Source organism: Rhinopithecus roxellana, chromosome 11, assembly GCF_007565055.1.
Source record: "Rhinopithecus roxellana isolate Shanxi Qingling chromosome 11, ASM756505v1, whole genome shotgun sequence".
In the NCBI taxonomy this organism is placed as follows: Eukaryota; Metazoa; Chordata; class Mammalia; order Primates; family Cercopithecidae; genus Rhinopithecus; species Rhinopithecus roxellana.
Genome location: NC_044559.1, coordinates 36,298,709 through 36,322,630, shown reverse-complemented (window position 1 = coordinate 36,322,630; position 23,922 = coordinate 36,298,709). Strand labels below are relative to the sequence as shown.

General features: G+C 36.7%; 1 protein-coding gene across 1 annotated transcript in view; it reads right to left on the bottom strand.

Annotated features, from left to right (window-relative positions):
• Positions 1 to 23,922, bottom strand: part of ATRNL1 (attractin like 1) — an 845,855-nt gene that overhangs the window by 669,039 nt on the left and 152,894 nt on the right. The window contains exons 11-13 of the mRNA XM_030941431.1: positions 8,554 to 8,638; positions 6,814 to 7,022; positions 5,379 to 5,497 (exon numbers count right to left, since the gene is read on the bottom strand). Coding sequence (XP_030797291.1) covers positions 5,379 to 5,497; positions 6,814 to 7,022; positions 8,554 to 8,638 — 413 coding nt within the window. The remainder of the gene's footprint in view (positions 1 to 5,378; positions 5,498 to 6,813; positions 7,023 to 8,553; positions 8,639 to 23,922) is intronic.

The window sequence follows — 23,922 nt, the reverse complement described above, 5'->3', positions numbered from 1 at the left end:
AAGAGGGAGAATGTCTAATAGGCCTCTTTGGATTTTGGAGGTAACACATTCCTCATTGGGGTATGTTACTTTGACCCATTTACCAAGTGATCCAAAAAGCTGCTAATTCCAAATAGATCTCAGAATAAGAGAGGGTTCTGCAGGACCAGACTACTATGCAAGCTCTGCCAGTTGGGCTACATGATCCTGCAGATGCAATGGTGTCTCAAATATCAGTGGCAGACAGGATGCTCTTTGGAGCCTTTGGCAGGCCTCTATAGGAAAATAACAGTGCAGACCCTTAGGATTTCGTAGCAAAACATCACCATCCTCTGCAGATAACTATTCTCCTTTAACAGAAACAGCTCTTAGTCTGCTACTGGGCATTGATAGAAACTCAATGTTTAACCATGGGCCACCAAATTATCATGTGATTTCGGCCCATCATGAACTGGGTGTTATCTGACCAACCAACCCATGAGGTTGGGTGTGCACAGTGGCACTCTATCATCAAATAAAAGTGGTATATACATGACCAGGCTCAAGCAGGCCCTGAAGAAGCAACTAAGTTACATGAAGAAGAGGCCCAAATGCCCATAATCCCCACTTCTGCCACAGTGCCTTCTCTCTCCTAGTCTGCACCTATCGCTTCATAAGAAGTTCCCTAGATCACTTGACAGAGGAAGAGAAGACTGGTTTCATTTACAGATGGTTCTGTACAATATGCAGCCTCTACCCAAAAACGGACTGCTGAAGCTCTGCTGCCCCTTCCTGGGACCTCCCTGAAGTACAGTAATGAAAGGAAATCTTCCCAGTGGGCAAAATCAAGCCGTGCAACTCATTGTTCATTCTGTTTGGAAGAAGAAATGGCCAGATGTGCAACTGTGTACAGATTCATGGGCTGTGGCCAATGGTTTGCCTGTATGGTCAGGAACTTGGAAGGAACATGAATGGAAAATTGGTGACAAAAAAAAATTTGTGGAAAAGGGATGTGGACAGATCTTGCTGAATGGCAAATAAGTGAAGATACTTGTATCCAGTGCAAATGTTCACCAAAAGGTGACATCAGCAAAAGAGTATTTTAATAATCACATGGATAAGATGACCAGTTCTATGAATACCTTCTTCCCTAGCCACCTGTGTCATCACCCAACATCATGGACAAAGTGGCCATGGTGGCAGGGATGGAGATTATGCATGGGTTCAGCAAAATGGACTTCCATTAACCAGGGCCATGACCTTGTGGTCATGGCTATGACCACTGCTGAGTACCCAATATGCCAGTAGCAGAAACCAACACTGAGCTCCTGATATGGCGCCATCCCCCTAGGTAATCAGCCAGCTACCTGGAGGCAGGTTAACAGAGCTTCCATCGGGGAAAGGGAAGCATTTGTTTTTACTGAAACAGACATTTATTCTGGCTACAGATTTGCCTTCCTTGCTCACAATGCTTCTGCGAAAACTCCCATCAGTAAACTTACAGAATTCTTTTTCTACTATCTTGGTATTCCACACAGCATTGCTTCTGACCAAGGAACTCACATCACAGCACATGAAGGACAGCAATGGGCCTATGCTCACTGGTCTTCTCATGTTCCCTACAATCGTCAAGCAACTTGTTTCATAAAACAGTGGAATGGGCTTTTGATGATTCAGTTACAGTGCCAGCTAAGTAGTAATACCTTGCAAGGCTGAGAGAAGGGTTCTCCAGAAAGCCATATAAGCTCTAAGTCGGCATCCAGTACATGGTGCTCTTTCTCTCACAGCCAGCATTTATGGGACCAAGAACCAAGGGTTGGAAATGGGAGTGGTACTACTCACTATTGTCCCTAGTAATTCATTAGCAAAACTTTTCTTCCTGTTCTTGTGACCTTACTCTTTGCTGACCTAGATGTCTTAATTCCAGAGGAAGGAATATTTTTTTCCAGAAAACACAACACTGATTCCATAGAATTGGAAATTAAGACTGCCACTTGGCCACTTTAGGTTCCTTACATCTCTAAATCAACAGGAGCAAGAGTGAGAGTGGAGGTGGAGATGCCACACACTTTTAAACGACCAGATGTCAAGTGAACCCAGAGTGAGAGTTCACTTATCAACAAGCGGATGGCCCAAGCCATTCATGAGGGATCCACTCCTGTGATCCAAACACCTCCCACCAAGCTCCACCTCCAAGACTGGGGATTACATTTCAACATAAATTTGGACAGGGACAAATATCCAAATTATATTACCCTGTGATTGAGATCAGTGGAAAACTACAACAATCCAATTCAAGCAGGACTACTAATGAAGAATGACTCTTCGAGAATAAAGGTTTGAGTCACCCTAACAGATAAAAAACCACAAGCAGGTAAGGTGCTTGCTGAAGGTAAAGGAAATACAGAATGGTTAGGTAAGAATATACATATAATCCAGTCTATCATTGATGGACATTTGGGTTGGTTCCAAGTCTTTGCTATCGTGAATAGTGCCACAATAAACATACGTGTGCATGTGTCTTTATAGCAGCATGATTTATAATCCTTTGGGTATATGCCCAGTAATGGGATGGCTGGGTCAAATGGTATTTCTAGTTCTAGATCCTTGAGGAATCGCTGGGGCCTGTCGTGGGGTGGGGGAAGCGGGGAGGGATAGCATTAGGAGATATACCTAACATAAATGACGAGTTAATGGGTGCAGCACACCAACATAGCACACGTATACCTATGTAACAAACCTGCACGTTGTGCACATGTACCCTGGAACTTAAAGTATAATTTAAAAAAAGAATATACGTATAAATACTAGCTACAAACATGCGATCAGTTACAGAAATAAGGACTGTAATTGTATTTCCTCCTCATTTTGCTAAGAATACATCTGTGTGTTTGTGTGTAGTATCTTTGTTTTCATTCCCCTCTTATTCCCTCATCATGTAAGATGCTCATATCAGAATTTAAGCACTGTTGATTTTACATCATAGTATTTAAGTAACAGAATATCAAGAAGAGGAGCAAATATCACTCAAGGACTTTACCTCCTTTTCTGGGAAAGAGACTGAGGTGTTTTCCAGTTGTACACAGGATACTTGTATCATGTTAGGTAGAATATGACCTAGTTATTATCTTCATTTGAAAATTAAGTATGGTTTATGTATGTATCGGTGCCAAGTTGACAAAGGGTAGACTTGCAATGGTTAATTTTGTGTGTCAACTTTTCCAAGACATGGGGTGGTCACATATTAGGCTAAGCATTATTTCTGGATATGTCTGTGGGGGAGTTCTGGATAAGACTAAACTGGTAAGCCAGGTAAAGTCAAATGCTCTCCCTATGGTGGGCATCATCCAATCCACTGAGGGCCTGAAAGAATGAAAAAGTAGAGGGAGGAAGAATTTCCTCTCTCTGCCTTTTCTTGCTCTTGGACTGAGACTTACACCAACTGCACTCCTGGTTCTCAAGCCTCCATACGTGGAGTGGAATTTACATCATCAACTTTCCCGGGTCTTCAGTTTGCAGATGGCAGATCCTGGGACTTTTCAACCTTTATAACCACGAGTCAATTTCTTATAATGAATCTCATTATGTACATACATATTATATATTTATATATTATATATAAACAAATATATATTTATATATCTACAAACTGTGTATATGTGTATATATATAGACAGATTCTGTTTCTCTGAAGAACTGTAATACAAGTCCCTGATTCCCATGTCTTATTTTATTCAACTCCCACTTCTACTAAAATAACTCCCATTAGATGAATATTAGTGGATAGCTTAAAATGTAATTTAAATTTGCAAAACATAACCATGTTATATTAATGTTAAAACTCAAATAAAATTGAAGTATATCTTGTTATTAAAACAACTTGTATCACTGGAAAGTACACAACAACAAAATATGTATGAAAACAAAAAAGTTCAATCTAATGAGTCAGTAACTGCAAATTTCCCTCCATTTTAAGTTTTGAATATTAGATTAAAATCATAAAACTTACATATTTTGAATTATTAATTAGTGGAGAAATTTTTTTAATTATACAATCAAATTTTTTACTTAGTTTTCAACTCCCTTTTCTTTGCCTTTTGGCTCTGCCTGCTATCTTGAAAAACAAGTAGATACTTTCATTAATAAAAATTCCAAAAAATAAAAAATAATACATTATATTCAGTTGGAAATATGTATCCACACTATTTATTTTTACTCAAGCTATAGGCCCATAAAAGAATCTTTAGGCTGGGTATAGTGCCTCATGCCTGTAATCCCAGCACTTTGGGAGGCTGAGGTGGGCACATCACTTGAGGCCAGGGGTTCAAGACCAGCCTGGCCAACATGGTGAAACCCTGTCTGTAGTAAAATATAAATTAGCCAGGCATAGTGGTGCTTGCCTATAATCCCAGCTACTCAGGAGGCTGAGGCACAAGAATCACTTGAACCCTGGAGGTGGAGGTTGCAGTGAGCCAAGATCATGCCACTGCATTCCAGCCTGGGTGATGGAGCAAGACTCTGTCTCAAAGAAAAAAAAACAATCTTTAACCCTACTAAATACTACTTTTTTAAATTTTTCCCTTCAATTTGTTGACATCTTCTACAAAACATAGAATGTTTAGATGCTACCACTTAAAATCTTAATTTTTGCTGCTCTTAATCCATTTTCATCTGCCATAAATATTTTATGTTTTTTTTTATTCTGCAATATATAGAACAGCTCTCCCACAACAAATAAACACAATAATTATAGGGCTTAAAATGTCAATAGTGCTAAAACTCTACTTTAGATATAAAAGGCCTTTTAAAAAATCTTATAAAATTGTAGAATGTTTAGCAGCATCCCTTGCTTCTACGTATTAGATGCCAATAGCAGCTCCACATTTGTGACAACCAAATGTCTCTGCGAAATGTCCCCTGTGAGACAAAATTGCCTCAACTTGAGAACCACTAATGTATAGACAGTTAAAAGAGAAACTACTACTATCAACAGCTCAGGCTAAACTTACACACAAAGTGTGAAAACAAAGCACTAGACCACACGACCACTAATGCATGTCTGACAGGAATCCACTGGGAATTATTTCAATACCTACCTATATAATCTTATTTTCATTAGCACAGAAGATAATATTTACAGTTATAGTCTTTTTTAATATCAGTTTTTAAAAAATGTTCCCAGTCTCATCCATGAAAAGAAGTAAAGTTGATGGATCCAAAATGGAATCTAGACTGACAAATTTGAACAACAAACCAGTCTAACTTTACAATTTACTAAGAAGTGAATGATTCCCTATATACTTTCTAAATGTCTTAATGTGTAAAGTGCGTTTTTTCTACAGTGCTATTAAATGGTAAGCTAATGATAATAAAGCAGCAGTGTGTTATAACTACAGCACCATTTACCCATAAATACTGACCATACTACAGTTGCTATTTGCCGAAATGCATTTCTTGTCATCACACCATTGGCACCCATTTGTATTGGCAGTACAGCTGGCACAATCTGCATATCTATAACATCTGTCATCAGAAGCAGCTATAATACAAATGGGAGACAATACATCAGCACAAAAAAGAAAATCTTACTCTTCTTAATTTACAGTATCTATTTAAGAATCATTAAGAATCACTAAGACATTTTTGAACCAAAGAAATGACCTTCAGTTTCAAAGTAAGTTTTCTAAAGATTAAGACAACATTTGTAGTTCAATTGTGTTTACAGGATTTTCGAGACCTTTTACCCCCATTTTAATTATTTAGTATACAAGGATCCTACAGTCACTTTAAATTCACACATTTGGGCCAGGCGTGGTAGTTCATGTCTGCAATCCCAGAACTTTGAAAAGCCAAGGCAGGCGGATCACTTGAGGTCAGGAGTTGAAGACAAGCCTGGCCAACATCACGAAACCCATCTCCACTAAAAATACAAAAATTAGCCAGGCGTGGTGGCACACGCCTGTAATTCCAGCTACTCGGAAAGCTGAGGCAGTAGAATTGCTTAAACCCAGGAGATGGAGTTTGAGCACACCACTGCACTCCAGCTTGGTTGACAGAGTGAGACTCTCTCAAAAAATAAAATAAAATAAATAAATTCACATATTTTAGAGAAGGTCAAAGGATTTACAGACATTTTACTGAACAAAGGGTATTACTATACATACAAAAGAAAACATCATAACAAACACTGTTTATCATCCTTTCGAAAGACATCAAAAGACATCTGAATTAACACACATTAGTAAAACTTAAAAATATATTTATTAATTATAGCCTCAAAAATGTATAACAACTCCCATCATTTAAAACACCAAACAATATTTATCCAAATAGTTAATTAGCTAACTGATTAATAATTGACTGGTAACTTTTCATAAGTCTCATTTATTTATTCACCATTCTATAAGAAATATAATACCAGAACATTAGTCATGAAATGCTAGAAAACTTTTTTACTTTATGGTGTGGTTTAGCAATAATTCAGGAAAAAAAAAATACCACATGGAAAATAAATTATTTCATTTTATTTCTTTAAATCTAACAGTATATCTTAGAAATGATGTATTGGAAAGTATTTTAAACTTATATTAGAAAATAATTCATATATATGACCATGTTATATATAAAATATTGATATATATACTATATATACAGATTTCAAAAATAAAACTAAAAATAGCTAATAAAGATATTAAATTATTAATCACTAGGTTCAAACATTAGAATTCCTAATTAGGGTATTATAAATTTTTCATTTCTGTAGCTACTAAAGTAATTCTTATAAGCAGAAGATATTTCTACTTCTGTAGAAGAGAAATTTTGCTGCCAGAGAGAGGAAAAGAAAAAGAAATTTACCTGTTTTAGGAGGGCATTTTGCTCTAACAATATTATTAGTATTCCCAGATTCCCAAGATTCACAGTGATTTTTATTCCAAACACATTTTATCCCTGGACCAGCATTTTTACAAAGTTCTTCATCTCTGAAAGCCTTGCAATTTGGCGGCTTGTATACAAGGATATCATTAAGGAGTACACTAGAAAATCCCCCAAATATATACATGGACCTATTAAAAACAAAATAAGAATCTTAAAGAAACACTGTTAAAAGTCTCTATCTAATGATTAGTTATAAAAATAAGCATAGATTTAAAAATACATTTTATACTATTTTAAGTACTTCTGTTAGTACTGTTCTTTAAGATCATATTTCTAGCATACAATATGATATAAAAACACCAGAGGAAGTACTATATAATGCCTTGAAGACTTTCCAGACAAAATATGAAATATTCTATAAATCTTAATATATTAAGAAAACACTAAGTCTTCAAAACATGTTTTATTGTTAATACAAGAAAGGAAAAAAAACAAGGATTATATACAACATCCTTTTGTCAGAAAAATAAGTGTTGTTTTTAATAAGGTAGTAAATAATATTTTTTAAAAAAGATAATAGCTGTACATAGACAAGACACACTTTAGAACTGCTATTTAGAATTATAATTTTTCAATATAGACATAGAATTCTGAAATTAGATACAGAGTTCTTCTTATGGTGTTTCATTCTTTTAAAATAAGAAAACTAAGAGCAAAATAATCAAAAAGATTTTTTAAATTTCAGTCTGGAAAGAGATGCCTAGACAATACTAAATTAATTCTAACCAGTGCCAAAAATGGTTGAGATGCCCTTAAAACAGTATATTTTTCATGTCAAAAATATCATTAACATAATAAATTGAATCAGCCAAAAAAGGCTTCCAAAATGTATTTTATTATTTAAAAAGGTAAAATAAAAATCAACCAGAGAACCCGAGAGGTTTTATGTTTCACAGTTTTCATTTATTACTGTTTGGACTGCCAATTGATATCAGTTACACAGCTTCATTGTGGTCAAGTCATTTTGTGGCAATAATGGAGAATTTTTATATATTTAGGATAAGGTGGTAATAAAAATGAGCTTATAAAAAGGTCATTCTGATTTACAAATGTTAAGCTACTAAATGAGCTAGCAGATTGTTACCTGTCACTGGATTCCAAATTACCAAAATTTTGAGATAGAAATACAAAAATTATATTAACTTAAATGGGGAAGGCAATGTAATGACCATCGAGTCCAATTTCTCAATGGATATAAGGATTGTAAGGTCCAGAGAGGTTAAGAGACTTGTCAAAAAATCACCCATTCCGTAAATGACAGAACTAAAATGAGAATCTAATTCTTCTCACTTTCCTTGTTCTCCTTGATAGAAATATGGGGCTAGCCTCTCTATCATTTCAGTTCCATCTTTTTAAAAGAAGAGTCATTCCTTATCTGATCTCTGGAAAAAGAAAAGAAGGCAGAATGACATAGAAGGGTATCTGATGTTTTATCTCAGCACCTTTCTTTTACCTACTCCCATGTCCCTTAAATATATTAAACAAGAAAGGAAAAAAAATATGATTAACAAATCAAAATGTATTCTATAGTAGAGCAGAGATGCATAAAATCCAATACCACTAAGTACCAATGATAATTTTCAAAAAGAATACCAGAATATGAGGATAGTATGACTGATATCGGTGACCCTCTAAAAATTGGAAATGTGCTTCTTTTACCCATTAATGACTACTGCAGAGTGTCCAAATCTGTTGACGTCTCTATGAAGATTTGGTTTTGGTAGTATTTTCCATTCATCACAAGCTAGAAGAAAGAGAACAGAAAACCAAAAAATGAAATAAAATAATAAACTAAGACAAATAACATAAAAACATCATTGGCCACATTAAAGATATACTACGCACAAGCAGGAAGCCAAAAAAAAAAAAAATTCTCACTAATTTTCCATGACCTTCAATTTAGCATAATTACTCAACTAGCACTATTCCTTAAATAAAAATAACTCTTGCCAAGAATTCCCATAAATAATTTTAAGCATGTGAGAATAAGAAAATGAAAAGAATGAACATAGAGGTATTTTATATTGGAAGATAATTTCAAAGACATATCTTTATTAAATATACCAGGTAAAACTTATGAATGTCAGTATAGGGCATACCTATTTGAAAGTGAAATACTGAATCAAATATTACATGTATGCATACAAAAGTAAATGGCATATATAATGTCCGCTGAAAGAATACCTAAAAATATAATCATCAGGATAAAACATTTAAATCACTTTAATGATTTGATATTTCAAAAGAAAAGCTTTTTTATGTAGAAGGGAATTATTTTAACTGCAAAATTTCTAGATAAAAAATGAAAATCATAAATAATCTATGAACTATATAAAAACTATGGAAAGTGGTTAAGAAAAATGTGTATTTCAATATAAACTCAAAATTGACATATATACTAACATAAATTTGAGATTTAAAATAATTCATCATTCAATGACTAGTAACATTGTCAATACAGTGTTTTGGATTTCACCTTCTTAGAAATGTCACATCTATAAAGGCATGCCTTAGTATTTCATAAAAACATATAGATATAACAAGATCTTTTAAAACAAATTAATTTTGTTTAGGTAAAAGCCTTTATGGAACAAGAAAATAATCTTAAGTATAGTTAGTTGTAAAAGTTAAAGTAATGAATTACTTGTTTTCTTATTTAAGTAATTATATCTATAAAAATAATAAAATAAATTTGGTTTCAACTCAATATTTTATGAATGAATATCAAAAAGTTATAAAAACCGAAACTGTAAGTTTAGAAAATGATGTTGAAAGACTGAGAACAATAAAATATATGTTGACTTGTATATGCTAAAGTATACTCCAGGAAACACAAATCTCCCTGGAAAAAGTGTATTCATTTAGTTTGTATAATCTGTCTTTTAAGTCCACAAGGTATATCTGCCTATTAAATACTCTCAAAACAGAGAGTGTAAAGGTACAAAACCTAACCTAACTTCATGTAACAGTGTTTTCCCAATGTGTTATCCAAAGGAGCACTTTCACATAATGCCTATTAAGATCCTCAAGAGTCAATGCTCTGAAGATCACATTTTAGAAAATATTATTATAGAAGCCTATGATAAAGAATAACAGACTGCCAATTTTACATGTTAGAGTTAATTTAAGAAAAGTACATTATATGTGTGTAGTACTATTAGGTTGGTGCAAAAGAAATTATATAAATTGTATACTTTTATATATAAAGTATATATGAAAGTTCCAAAGTGTTTTCATCTGCATATCTTAAAATGCTCTTTATAAGAATCCAGTGAAATTGATTAAGCAGGTATTACCCTATGTTAGAAATGAAGAATCAGACCTATGGGAAGGTAAATAACTTGTATGAGGTCCATTTGATTAATGGACCATATAGTAATTCTGTGTGTAATTTTTTAAGAAACTGTCATTCTGTTTTCCATAGTAGCTCGACCATTTTACATTTTTACCAGTAATGCAAAAGCAACAAAAATGTCTCCATGTCCTCGTCAACCCTTGTTATTTTCTGTTTTTTGTATCATAGCCATCCTAATGAGTATGAATTAGTATACCATTGTGGTTTTGACTTGCATTCCCTATGATTAGTGATGTTGAGCACCTTTTCATGTGCTTATTGGACATTTGTATATCTTTGGAGAAATGTCAATTACACAGCTCATTTAAATTTATAGATATTAAGTGGTACTGTGCAATCATTGTAACCTTGTTAGTTTTCCATGTTATGACAATATGAAATATTGACCCATTAAACTGTTAATGATTGGCCTTTTTTAAGATTTTTTCCTATTACAGGTCATGTTGGTATATTCACTGTTATATGTATCTTGTGCATATTTTGAAGGTTTCTCCAGATTTCCAAGAGGTATAAGAAAAGACACAACTTCGATTTTACTAGATTTTTCCCGTTTGCTCCCCAAAGTAGTTGTGTTGACTCACATTAGCAGTGTACAACAGTTCCTCTTGTTTTATATTCTCTACAACATGTAGCTCTATCAGACTATAAATTTTTACCAATCTGATGAATGGCTTGATTTTGCATTTTTCCACTTACTGGTGAGTCAACTTATTTTCATATGTACAGGTTATTTGTTTTAGTCTTCTATGAAATCACTGCTCAAGACTTGCACGTTTTTCTATTTGCTTTTTGTCTTTTTCTTAATAATTTAAAGAATTCTTGATTAAATACTCTGGATACTAATCCTTTGCTGGCTATATGTATTACCATTTATTCTTCCATGCTACAGCATCTTTTTTTCACTTAGTTTATGAAATCTTATTTTACAGAAAGTTGGTCTTACTTTTAGGTTACCTTATGATCTGTGCTTATTTATTCAGTAAACTGAGATTTTAAAAATAATCTCTAACTTTCTAGTAAAGGTTTCCAGTTGGCTTTTACTATTTTGGTCTTCAATCTTTTTGGAACTTATTTTTGTATATCTGGTAAGCATCAAACTTAATTTTTCCCATATATCATATTTTCTAGATGGAAAATTTCCAAGTGTATGTCCATGCACTAATTTTCCCAATTTGTGAACATTTATCCTTGACCCACTAACTTGTGCATCATTTAATTTCCGTACTGTTATAGTTTGCTTTTATTATTTTTAAATATATACATGTGTGAAGCTCAAACGTCCAATATTTCTACAAGGCTTATCAAAAAAAAAATCCACTGCCCCCTATCTTCCCAAAGCATATTCCAGAATCACAGAGGTAAGCACTTTTAATTCTAAATAAACAGCTAGAAAGAGTTTGTTTTTGTTTTTTTGTATTTTCATCTGTCCTAAACAGCATGCCTAGTTCCCAGTTTCAGATAATATGTCTGACTTCCTTCTTCAGACGGTGAAGCTCTTACACAGACTTACACACACATACTTCCTCTCCCTCCATTGTTTATACCTTTATATTATAATTTTGTTTAGAGCAATATTCAGTTTCTTATTTGTTTTTTGGAGATGGGGTCTTGCTATATTGCCTAGACTGGTCTAAATTAATTCCTGGTCTCAAGCAATCCTCCTGCCTCAGCCTCCAGAGTTTCTGAATTATAGGTGCACACCAGCACACTCAGCTAATGTTCAGTTTTTACTATTTCTGATAGTATATATCTGTGATATTATTTACAGATAAGCCAGGTAGGATAATACAATTTTATTCTTAAATAACTGATTTTCTCCATAAATTATATTTTCACTTTTTTGCTTAAATTTCTGTATATCTACCACTATTTCTCCCCCAATCCTTTGCCAGATGTGTAGATTTCTTCTCAATATCTTCTAATACATCAAGTTATCTGGTAATTTACTTTGTAAAGACATCACTCCTGAAACTCCATCTTTCTTCTCCAATCTGAACTTACTGCTCTCTAGGCCTATTACATCATCATAAGGATTCCCTCTATATTTCTCCTCTGTTATATATTCCGTTTTTTAGATATCACCCTCTGCTTATTTATTTAATCTCGTACTTCAATAGGAGATATAATCCTAAAGTTTCCAAATAAAGTGTACATTGGAGGTATATTGAGAATCTGTAATTCTAAAAAATAATTTTATTCCTCTCTAACACTTTTAGTATGATTCAGTGTTAGAATTCTAACATGGAAAGCATTTTCAAATATTGAAGGTATTAGTCCACTCTCCTGGCTTCTAGTATTGCTTTTGTAAGGTGCTATGCTATTGAGTCTCATGATTTATTTGTCCTATTTCTTTTCTCTCTCTAGAAGTTTGTAGGTTCTTTCTGTCTTTTGGTAATGAGCTCTGCTGTCAGTCTTTTGTATTTATTTTTCTGGGGCTCAGTAGGCTCTTTTATTCTTAAAATTTGTGTACTTCAATCCCAAACATATTTTTTGAATTACTCAATAATTTCCTTCCTGTCTAAAATGTTATGTTCTTTGCTTTTTCCATTCTATTACTTAGATATAAAGTTTCCTGGAATAGTCATCTTAAATTTCTTATTTTTTACCCTATTTTCCATCTGTCCATTGTTCATAATATTTTATGGAGATTCTTCACTTTGTCTTCCTATCATTGATTTGTTTGCCTAATTTTAATTTCCAAGAGCTCATTTTTTCTTTTCTGAACTATTTTTATTAAAATCTTACATTTTGCTTCATGAATGTAACGTCTTCTGTCCATAAACATTTAACTTATAATCTCCTCTGTGGATTATCTCTATTCCCTCTAATTTCTTATTTTTTCCTACTTGTTTGACATTTCAGTCAAATTTAGTAACTTTTTGTAATTGTCAAAATGATAACTGGCTGCAAATTTAAGAGTGAGGCACTACAAAAGTCATTAGGAATTTTGTGCTTCAGAAGGACATGTTGACCGTCGGGATTCTGATCAGGTGGAACCATTTCAGTTAGACACCTCCAAATGTCAGTATTTCTACATGCTTTCTCTTAGGCTGGTCAGATTCCTTCAGAGAATTTTCCAGTCTCCTGCCTAGAAACCATAAATTGGACTAGCAGCATTTTAGGAAGAACCTAAGTGGATGAAGGTAGCTAGAGGGTTTCACTCTTAAGTATGTACACTTTCATTTAATCCCACTGTTTACAAAATAGTGCTTATGCTCTCAGTCATGTTCTGGTTTTCTTTTTGTTTTGTTTTGAAAGTATACAAGTCCTGAAGAAGAGAAACATTACAGCACAGTAATAGTAACGTAATTATACATGAAGGCAATTAATTTAGTCAAATAATAATAAAACATGTAGTGGTGGGAACTGACAGCTTTGTTATTACCTCCAAGACATCATCTGCAACTATACTAAAAGTTTAAAAAAGAATTACATACAATATTTTTGATAGATGTTGGTGGTGTTCAACAAAGTATTTCAGTTCCTTTCCTTCAGGCACAAAATTATACTCTTAAAATCCCTAGAAGTTGAATGTATCAATGTAATGCAAGCTACTGGAATACCTGTGTTTCTGGTTGGAGGCATTTGATTAGCAATGAAAGACTATGTGGAAGTCTATGTCCTCTGTCAGCCTGGGTCCCTAAATAATGACAAAAGAAAAAAAAATATGGAGGGGCATTCCAAGATGGCCAAATAGGAACAGCTCCAGTCTGCAGCTCCCAGTGTGATCAATGAAGACGGGTGATTTCTGCATTTCCAACTGAGGTACCTGGTTCATCTCACTGGGACTAGTTGGACAGTGGGTGCAGCCCATGGAGGGTGAGCTGAAGCACGGCAGTGTGTCGCCTCACCCGGGAAATGCAAGGGGTTGGGGGATTTCCCTTTCCTAGCCAAGGGAAGCTGTGACAGACTACCTGGAAAAACGGGACACTCCCACCCAAATACTGCACTTTTCCCAAGGTCTTAGCAAACAGCAGACAAGGAGATTATCTCCAGGGCATGGCTCAGCAGGTACCATGCCCATGGAGCCTTGCTCACTGCTAGTGCAGCAGTCTGAGATCGAACTGCAATGCAGCAACCTGGCTGGGGGAGGGGCGGCCGCCATTGCTGAGGCTTGACTAGGTAAACAAAGCAGCCAGGAAGCTTGAACTGGGCGGAGCCCACCACAGCTCACCAAGGTCTACTGCCTCTAGACTCCACCTCTGTGGGCAGGGCATAGCTGAACAAAAGGCAGCAGACAATTTCTGCAAACTTAAAAGTTCCTGTCTGACAGCTCTGAAGAGGGCAGCGGTTCTCCCAGCATGGCGTTTGAGCTCTAAGAACAAACAAACTGCTTCCTCAAGTGGGTCCCTGACCCCCGTGTAGCCTAACTGGGAGACAGACACCTCGTATAGGTGGCTGCCCCTCTGGGACAAAGCTTACAGAGGAAGGATCAGGCAGCAATATTTGCTGTTCTGCAGCCTCCACTGGTGATACCCAGGCAAACAGGGTCTGGAGTGAACCTCCAGCAAACTCCAACAGACTTGCAGCTGAGGGACCTGACTGTTAGAAGGAAAACTAACAAACAGAAAGGAATAGCAGCAACATCAACAAAAAGGTCATCTAGACCAAAACCCCATCTGTAGGTCACCAACATCAAAGACTAAAGGTAGATAAAACCACAAAGATGGGGAGAAATCAGAGCAGAAAAGCTGAAAATTCTAAAAATCAGAGTGCCTCTTCTCCTCCAAAGGATTGCAGCACCTCACCAGCAATGGAACAAAGCTGGATGAAGAATGACTTTGACAAGTTGACAGAAAGAAGTAGGCTTCAGAAGGTCAGTAATAACAAACTTCTCCGAGCTAAATGAAGATGTTCAAACCCATTGCAAGGAAGCTAAAAACCTTGAAAAAAGATTAGACAAATGGCTAACTAGGATAAACAGTGTAGAGAAGACCTTAAATGACCTGATGGAGCTGAAAACCATGACACAAGAATTTCATGACGCATGCACAACAAGCTTCAATAGCCGATTTGATCTAAAAAAAGAAAGGGTATCAGTGATTGAAGATCAAATTAATGAAATAAACTGAGAAGACAAAGTTAGAGAAAAAAAGACTAAAAACAAATGAACAAAACCTCCAAGAAATATGGAACTATGTGAAAAGACCAAATCTACATTTGATTGGTGTACCTGAAAGTGATGGGGAGAATGGAACCAAGTTGGAAAACACTCTTCAGGATATTATCCAGGAGAACTTCCCCAACCTAGCAAGGCAGGCCAACATTCAGATTCCAGAAATACAGAGACCACCACAAAGATACTCCTCAAGAAGAGCAACCCCAAGACACATAATTGTCAGATTCAGCAAGGCTGAAATGAAGGAAAAAGTGTTAAGGGCAGCCAGAGAGAAAGGTCAAGTTACCCACAAAGGGAAGCCCATCAAACTAACAGCAGATCTCTCGGCAGAAACCCTACAAGCCAGAAGAGAGTCGGGGCCAATATTCAACATTTGTAAAGAAAAGAATTTTCAACATAGAATTTCATAACCCCCCAAAGTAAGCTTCATAAGTGAAGGAGAAATAAAATCCTTTACAGACAAGCAAATGCTGACAGATTTTGTCACCACCAGGCCTGACTTACAAGATCTGCTAAAGGAAGCACTAAACATGGAAAGAAACTACTGGTCCTAGCCACTGCAAAAACATGCCAAATTGTAAAGACCACAGATGCTATGAAGCAACTGCATCAATTAACAGGCAAAATAACCAGCGAACATCATAATGACAGGATCAAATTCACACATAACAATATTAACCTTAAATGTAAATGGGCTAAATGCCCCAATTAAAATACAAAAACTGGCAAATTGGATAAAGAGTCAAGACCCATCAGTGTGCTGTATTCAGGAGATATATCTCACATGCAAAGACGCACATAGGCTCAAAATAAAGGGATGGAGGAAGATCTACCAAGCAAACGGAAAGCAAAAAAAAGTAGGGGTTGCAATCCTAGTCTATGATAACACAGACTCGAAACCAACAAAGATCAACAGAGACAAAGAAGGCCATTACATAATGGTAAAGGGATCAATTCAACAAGAAGAACTGACTATCCTAAATATATATGCACCCAATACAGGAGCACCCAGATTCATAAAGCAAGTCCTTAGAGACCTAGAAAGAGACTTAGACTCCCACACAATAATAATTGGAGGCTTTAACACCCCACTGTCAATATTAGACAGATCAACAAGACAGGTTAACAAGGATATCCAGGACTTGAATTCAGCTCTGCAACAAGCAGACCTAGAAGACATTTACAGAACTCTCCACCCCAAATCAACAGAATATACATTCTTCTCAGCACCACATCGCACTTATTCTAAAATTGACCACATAATTAGAAGTAGAGCACTATTCAGCAAATGTAAAAGAACAGAAATCACAATAAACTGTCTCTCAGACCACAGTGAAATCAAACTAGAACTCAGCATTAAGAAACTCACTCAAAACCGCACAACAACATGTAAACTAAAATTGCTCCTGAATGACTATTGCGTAAATAACTAAATGAAGGCAGAAAGAAAGATGTTCTTTGAAACCAATAAGAACAAAGACACAACGTACCAGAATCTCTGAGACACATCTAAAGCAGTGTGTAGAGGGAAATTTATAGCACTAAATGCCCACAAGAGAAAGCAGGAAAGATCTAAAATTGACACCCAACATCATAATTAAAAGAACTAGAGAAGCAGGAGCAAACACATTCAAAAGCTAGCAGAAGGCAAGAAATAACTAAGATCAGAGCAGAACTGAAAGAGATAGAGATACAAAAAATCCTTCAAAAAATCAATGAATCCAGGAGCTGGTTTTTTGAAATGATCAACAAAATCAACAGACCACTAGCAGGACTAACAAAGAAGAAAAGAGAGAAGAATCAAATAGATGCAATAAAAATGATAAAGGAGATATCACCACCGATCCCAAAGAAATAGAAACTACAATCAGAGAATACTATAAACACCTCTACACAAATAAACTAGAAAATCTAGAAGAAATGGATAAATTCCTGGACACATACACCATCCCAAGACTAAACCAGGAAGAAGCTGAATCCCTGAATAGACCAATAACAGGCTCTGAAATTGAGGCAATAATTAATAGTTTACCAACCAAAAAAAGTCCAGGACCAGACGGATTCACAGCTGAAATCTACCAGAGGTACAAAGAGGAGTTGATACCATTTTTTCTGAAACAATTCAATAGAAAAAGAGGGACTCCTCCCTAACTCATTTTATGAGGCCAACATCATCCTGATACCAAAACCTGGCAGAGACACAACAAAAAAAGAGAATTTAGACCAATATCCCTGATGAACATCGATGCAAAAATCCTCAATAAAATACTGGCTAACCGAATCCAGCAGCACATCAAAAAGCTTATCCACCATGATCAAGTCAGCTTTATCCCTGGTATGCAAGGCTGGTTCAACATACACAAATCAATAAATGTAATTCATCACATAAACAGAACCAGTGACAAAAACCACACGATTATCTCAATAAATGCAAAAAAGGCCTTTGACAAAATTCAACAGCCCTTCATGATAAAAACTCTCAAAAAATTCGGTATTGATGGAAACTATCTCAAAATAATAAGAGCTATTTATGACAAACCCACAGCCAGTATCATACTGAATGGGCAAAACCTGGAAGCATTCCCTTTGAAAACCGGCACAAGACAGGGCTGCCCTCTCTCTCCACTCCTCTTGAACATAGTGTTGGAAGTTCTGGCCAGGGGAATCAAGCAAGAGAAAGAAATAAAGGGCATTCAATTAGGAAATGAGGAAATCAAATTGTCCCTATTTGCAGATAACATGATTGTATATTTAGAAAACCCCATCATCTCAGCCCAAAATCTCCTTGAGCTGATAAGCAACTTCAGCAAAGTCTCAGGATACAAATCAATGTGCAAAAATCACAAACATTCCTATACACCATTAACAGACAAACAGAGAGTCAAATCAGGAGTGAACTCCCATTCACAATTGCTACAAAGAGAATAAAATACGTAGGAATCCAACTTACAAGGGATGTGAAGGACCTCTTCAAGGAGAACTATAAACCACTGCTCAATGAAATAAAAGAAGACACAAACAAATGGAAGAATATTCCATGTTCATGGACAGGAAGAATCAATATCATGAAAATGGCCATACTGTCCAAGGTAATTTATAGATTCAATGCCATCCCCATTAAGCTACCAATGACTTTCTTCACAGAATTGGACAAAGCTACTTTAAAGTTAATATGGAACCAAAAAAGAGCCTGCACTGCCAAGACAATCCTAAGCCAAAAGAACAAAGCTGGAAGCATCACGCTACCTGACTTCAAACTATACTACAAGGCTACAGTAACCAAAACAGCATGGTACTGGTACCAAAACAGAGATATAGACCAATGGAAAAGAAAAGAGGCCTCAGAAATAACACAACACGTCTACAACCATCTGATATTTGACAAACCTGACAAAAACAAGAAATGAGGAAAGGATTCCCTATTTAATAAATGGTGCAGGCAAAACTAGTTAGCCATATGTAGAAAGCTGAAACTGGATCCCTTCCTTACACCTTATACAAAAATTGATTCAAGATGGATTAAACACTTAAATGTTAGACCTAAATCCATAAAAACCCTAGAAGAAAACCTAGGCAATACCATTCAGGACATAGGCATGGGCAAGGACTTCATGACTAAAACACCAAAGCAATGGCAACAAAAGCCAAAATAGACAAATGGGATCTAATTAAACTAAAGAGCTTCTGCATGGCAAAAGAAACTACCATCAGAGTGAACAGGCAACCTACAGAATGGGAGAAAATTTTTGCAATCTACCCATCTGACAAAGGACTAATATCCAGAATTTACAAAGAACTCAAACAAATTTACAAGAAAACAGCAACCCCATCAAAAAGTGGGCAAAGGATATGAACAGACACTTCTCAAAAGAAGATATTCACGCAGCCAACAGACACGTGAAAAAATGCTCATCAACACTGGTCATCAGAGAAATGCAAATCAAAACCACAATGAGATAACATCTCACGCTAGTTAGAATGGCAATCGTTAAAAAGTCAGGAAACAACAGATGCTGGAGAGGATGTGGAGAAATAGGAACACTTTTACACTATTGGTGGGAGTATAAATTAGTTCAACCATTGTGGAAGGCAGTGTGGTGATTCCTCAAGGATCTAGAACTAGAAATGCCATTTGACCCAGCCATCCCATTACTGGGTATATAACCAAAGGATTATAAATCATGCTACTATAAAGACACATGCACACGTATGTTTATTGCGGCACTATTCACAATAGCAAAGACTTAGAACCAACCCAAATGTCCATCAATGATAGACTGGATTAAGAAAATGTGGCACATATATACCATGGAATACTATGCAGCCATAAAAAGGATGAGTTCATGTCCTTTGCAGGGCCATGGATGAAGCTGGAAACCATCATTCTCAGGACACTATCACAAGGACAGAAAACCAAACACTGCATGTTCACACTCATAGGTGGGAATTGAACAGTGAGATCACTTGGACACAGGGCGGGGAACATCACACACCAGGGCCCGTTGTCGGGTGGAGGGCTGGGGAAGGGATAGCATTAGGAGAAATACCTAATGTATATGATGAGTTGATGGGTGTTTGGAGAAATACCTAATGTAAATGATAAGTTGATGGGTGCAGCAAACCGACATCAAACTTGCACATTGTGCACATGTACCTAGAACTTAAGGTATAATAATTTAAAAAAAAAAAAACTGCCCTGCCAACCAATGATGAACACGTATAATAGGTGAAAAATAAATTTTTATTTGGTGTTAATCATCTGAAGTTTGGATATTTCTGGTAGACATGGATATATGCTGCCCAGATCGTCATTCAAAAAAACAAGTTTGTTGTCTGGGTTGCTAGTAGGGCTGTCAGTGAATGGTCAGTTGCAAGCTACCTCACAAACTGCCTGAGGAACACAGGCCCACTTCGCTCAAGGGCACACCCTTCCTAGAATGACCCATATCCAATGACTGATAAATGTGGTGGTAAAAAGACTGGCCATTCCAGCCCAACATGGGAGAAGTATGACCAATTATTTTGCCTTCAGTCAATCCTTACAGGGTTGACTAAGGTTATCTGTCCACATCACAACTCAGCTTCTCCCTTTGTCCAGTTCTGCTTCATCCCCCTACCTCTTGCAAAGGGATTGATTGTAAGGGTACTCCCAATTAACATCATGAATACTAAACTCTACCTCAGAATCTGCTTTCCAGAGGACTCAAACTCTGACTTGTTTCAGGAATGGTATAAGAAAGTAAGAAATAAGTTGGAGTTTGAGAGCTGGATCATACATTGCCAGGCTAGCAATGAAAAACTCATCATTGGTGGTAGGTGGAGCACAGATAGCTCTTGGCACAAGGTGGCCATCAAGCAACTGCAAAAACTTAAACTAGTGGTAAATTAGGACGGCGTGCCAATAGAAGGGAATAGTGTAGCAGGAATGAAGTACTAGATGCTTGAAAAACATGAGGAAGGGTAACTATTAAGATATTAGACTTGCATGTCTACTGCTTAGCCCCAGTGTGCTCTAAAAAAAGATAATGAAAGGCTGATAAAGCCAGAGGGTCTCCTCAGTACCATATAAAAAGACTGCCAACTATAGAAGATCTGCCAATTAAAGAAGGTCAAGCCCCAGAAGAAAAAGGACTCTGACACACAAAATGGGAATATCAGAAGTTGATGCTCCTTAAAATCTCCCCAAATTTTGAATTCTCAAATTTTCCTGAATCATCTGACACTGCAGAAATGATCCACCCTACCGTCCTAAAATATAGATAGCACTCTGCCTTTGCTTAAACACCATGTAGAGGTTACTCTCCAGCAAGACCTGTGGCCCAGGTCAGGATCTGCTCACATCTTCAGTACTGGCCAGAGGGCCTATAACTTGGGTTGGGTATCAACATAACTCATCCAGGTACATGCTGGGACTGCTAAGGAAAGAAAGAGAGTATACCACCAAAGAATCTGTAAGACCTTCGCCGGTCGCAGTGGCTCACGCCTATAATCCCAGCACTTTGGGAGGCCGAGGTGGGCGGATCACAAGGTCAAGAGTTCAAGATCAGCCTGGCCAACATAGTGAAACCCCCGTCTCTACTAAAAGTACAAAAAAATTAGCTGGGTGTGGTGGCAGGTGCCTGTAGTCCCAGCTACTCAGGAGGCTGAGGCAGGAGAATTGCTTGAACCCAGGAGACGGAGGTTGCAGTGAGCCAAGGTCATGCCACTGCACTCCAGCCTGGGTGACAGAGCAAGACTCTTGTCTCAAAAAAAAAAAAAAAAAAAAAAAAAAACCCTAGACAGCTAGACAGTACCTGTTGGAAGGAGATGGGAGAGTACAGGTGGTATGAGGTTCAGAGGGGACCTTGATCAAGCAGGCCAGAACCTTATCATTGGATTAGGGAGAGTTTATTGATTTGAAAGCCTTCTCCCAAGATGCAGGATTTACCCTTCTGACAAGGATGCCACAAGAGGTGATGTTAACTTGCTGTCTGGATGACTCCTAGAAACATGTAAAACATGAAAAATATACCCCATGCTAAGTAAGGTCAAAATGCCGGAACTGCCATAGCAAACAGTAAAGGCAGTGATTAAAAGTCTAAAAATGTTCACATGCTGAAACCAATATACTATGTAATGCCAGAAAACACACCAGGCCATTTTATCTATGGAAAGGGCCAGATGACATGACAATTACCAAAGCCATGAAGAATATGATGGTGGGAGAGACACTAACTAGCATCACTAAGAATTTCGTGGGTCTCCTCCATAGACCAAAGCGACGGTAGGAGAAACTGTAACAGAACTGAGCCCAATGATGGGAAACAACAGGACAACAGAGGCCAGCTGGTAACACTGAAGTAACAGAAGCCAGTCCAAGTAGAGGGCAATTATTGTAATGAACAGCAAGGTCAAAAGTGTCAATCAAGGGAATTAACTTATAAAGAATTAGAGAGATATTTAACAGAACATAGTATCCCTCGAGGCAAAACAGATAGTCAACAAGGGTATTCCCAACTTACATTATCAAAAGAAAACAAGGATGGATGATCAGGAGGCTAATTGTAGATGCTGCAATTAAAAAGTCACAATGCATTGCTCAATTTCTGGACATGAGCCATTTTGGAAATCCAGAGATGATAAATTTTAAATTCTGGGGTGCAGGAAGGAGGACTCTGAAATACCACAGCAAGTGTATGGGTTATTAATTTCCCCAGCTATTCCTCAAAAGCATCCATAATAATTTTATTGGTTAAATTGTAGTCTAGAAAGAAAGGCATCACAAACATTTCAAGTACTATTGAACACAGAGTCTGAGTTGACACTGACACCTGCAGATACAAAGTATCATTATTGCCTCTTTTTATAGTAAGGATATATGGGGATGAGGAAACAAAAGGAATCCTGGACAAGGTCCAGCTCAAAATGGGTCCACTGGGTCACAGACTCACCCAGTGATCTTGTCTTCAGTCGCTGGATATAGAATTGGAATAAACAGACTTAGTAAATGGCACAACACCTACCATATTTGGTCCTTGGTTATCACAGTGGAGGCCTCTGGGAGCTTTTATCCCCTGGCTAACAAAATAAATTTCAAAATACTATCACATTCCAGAGAGAGTGGATAGAAGCAATTAGTGTCACCCTAAAGAATCGAAATAATGCCAGGATAATGGACCCCATCAAATCTCCATCTAAATCATCAGTTTGGCCCCTGCAAACTAAGCAAAGCTTAAAGAATAGCAGTCACCTACCACCAAGTAGAACTAAAATTGCAGGTGTTATGCAGATATATATGTTTTATTAGAGTAAATTAACATGGCCATGGAGTTGGCAAATGTGTTCTTTGCTAACTACCAAAAAAGAGGATCAAAAATCATTTGCATTCTCATGGAAGGGAAACTAGTATACCTTCACACTTTCGCCTTAGGATGATATTAATTCTGTCCTCTTTTTTCATACATAGTCAGAATACATTTGATCCTGTTGCATATCTTGCAGAACATTACATTGTTCTACTACATTAACACCATTATGCTAATTGGGCCAGATGGGCAAGAATAATGCAACAGAGACCTTCTTAAGACATATGCTTCAAAGGGTGGAAAATAAAATCTACAAAGATTCAGAGACTTTCATGTTGGTAAAATATTTAGTGGTCCAGTGGACAAGAACATTCTCAGACAGCTCATCCGAATTAAAAGACCAATCATGCATCCTGCAAATCCCATTACAAAGAAGAAAGCATCTGGTAGGCCTCTTTGTGTTCTAAAGGCAGCACATTCTGCTCCTAGGAATACTGCTTCAGCCCATATACTGGAAGACATTAAAGGCTGCCAGCTCTTTCCAGCCAGAGTAGGAAATAGCTCTGCTGTCAGTGAAGTCTACCCTGCATGCAACTCCGCAGCTAGGGACATATGACCCAGTACATACTATAGTTCTTGGTAGTGTCACTGTTGGAAAAAGCAGTATATGGAATTTATGGCAAGCCCCAGTGAAAGAATCACAATGCAGTCTTCACACACGTCAAAGGCCATACCATCTGCGGTGGAAAGTTATATACCTCTATTACTGC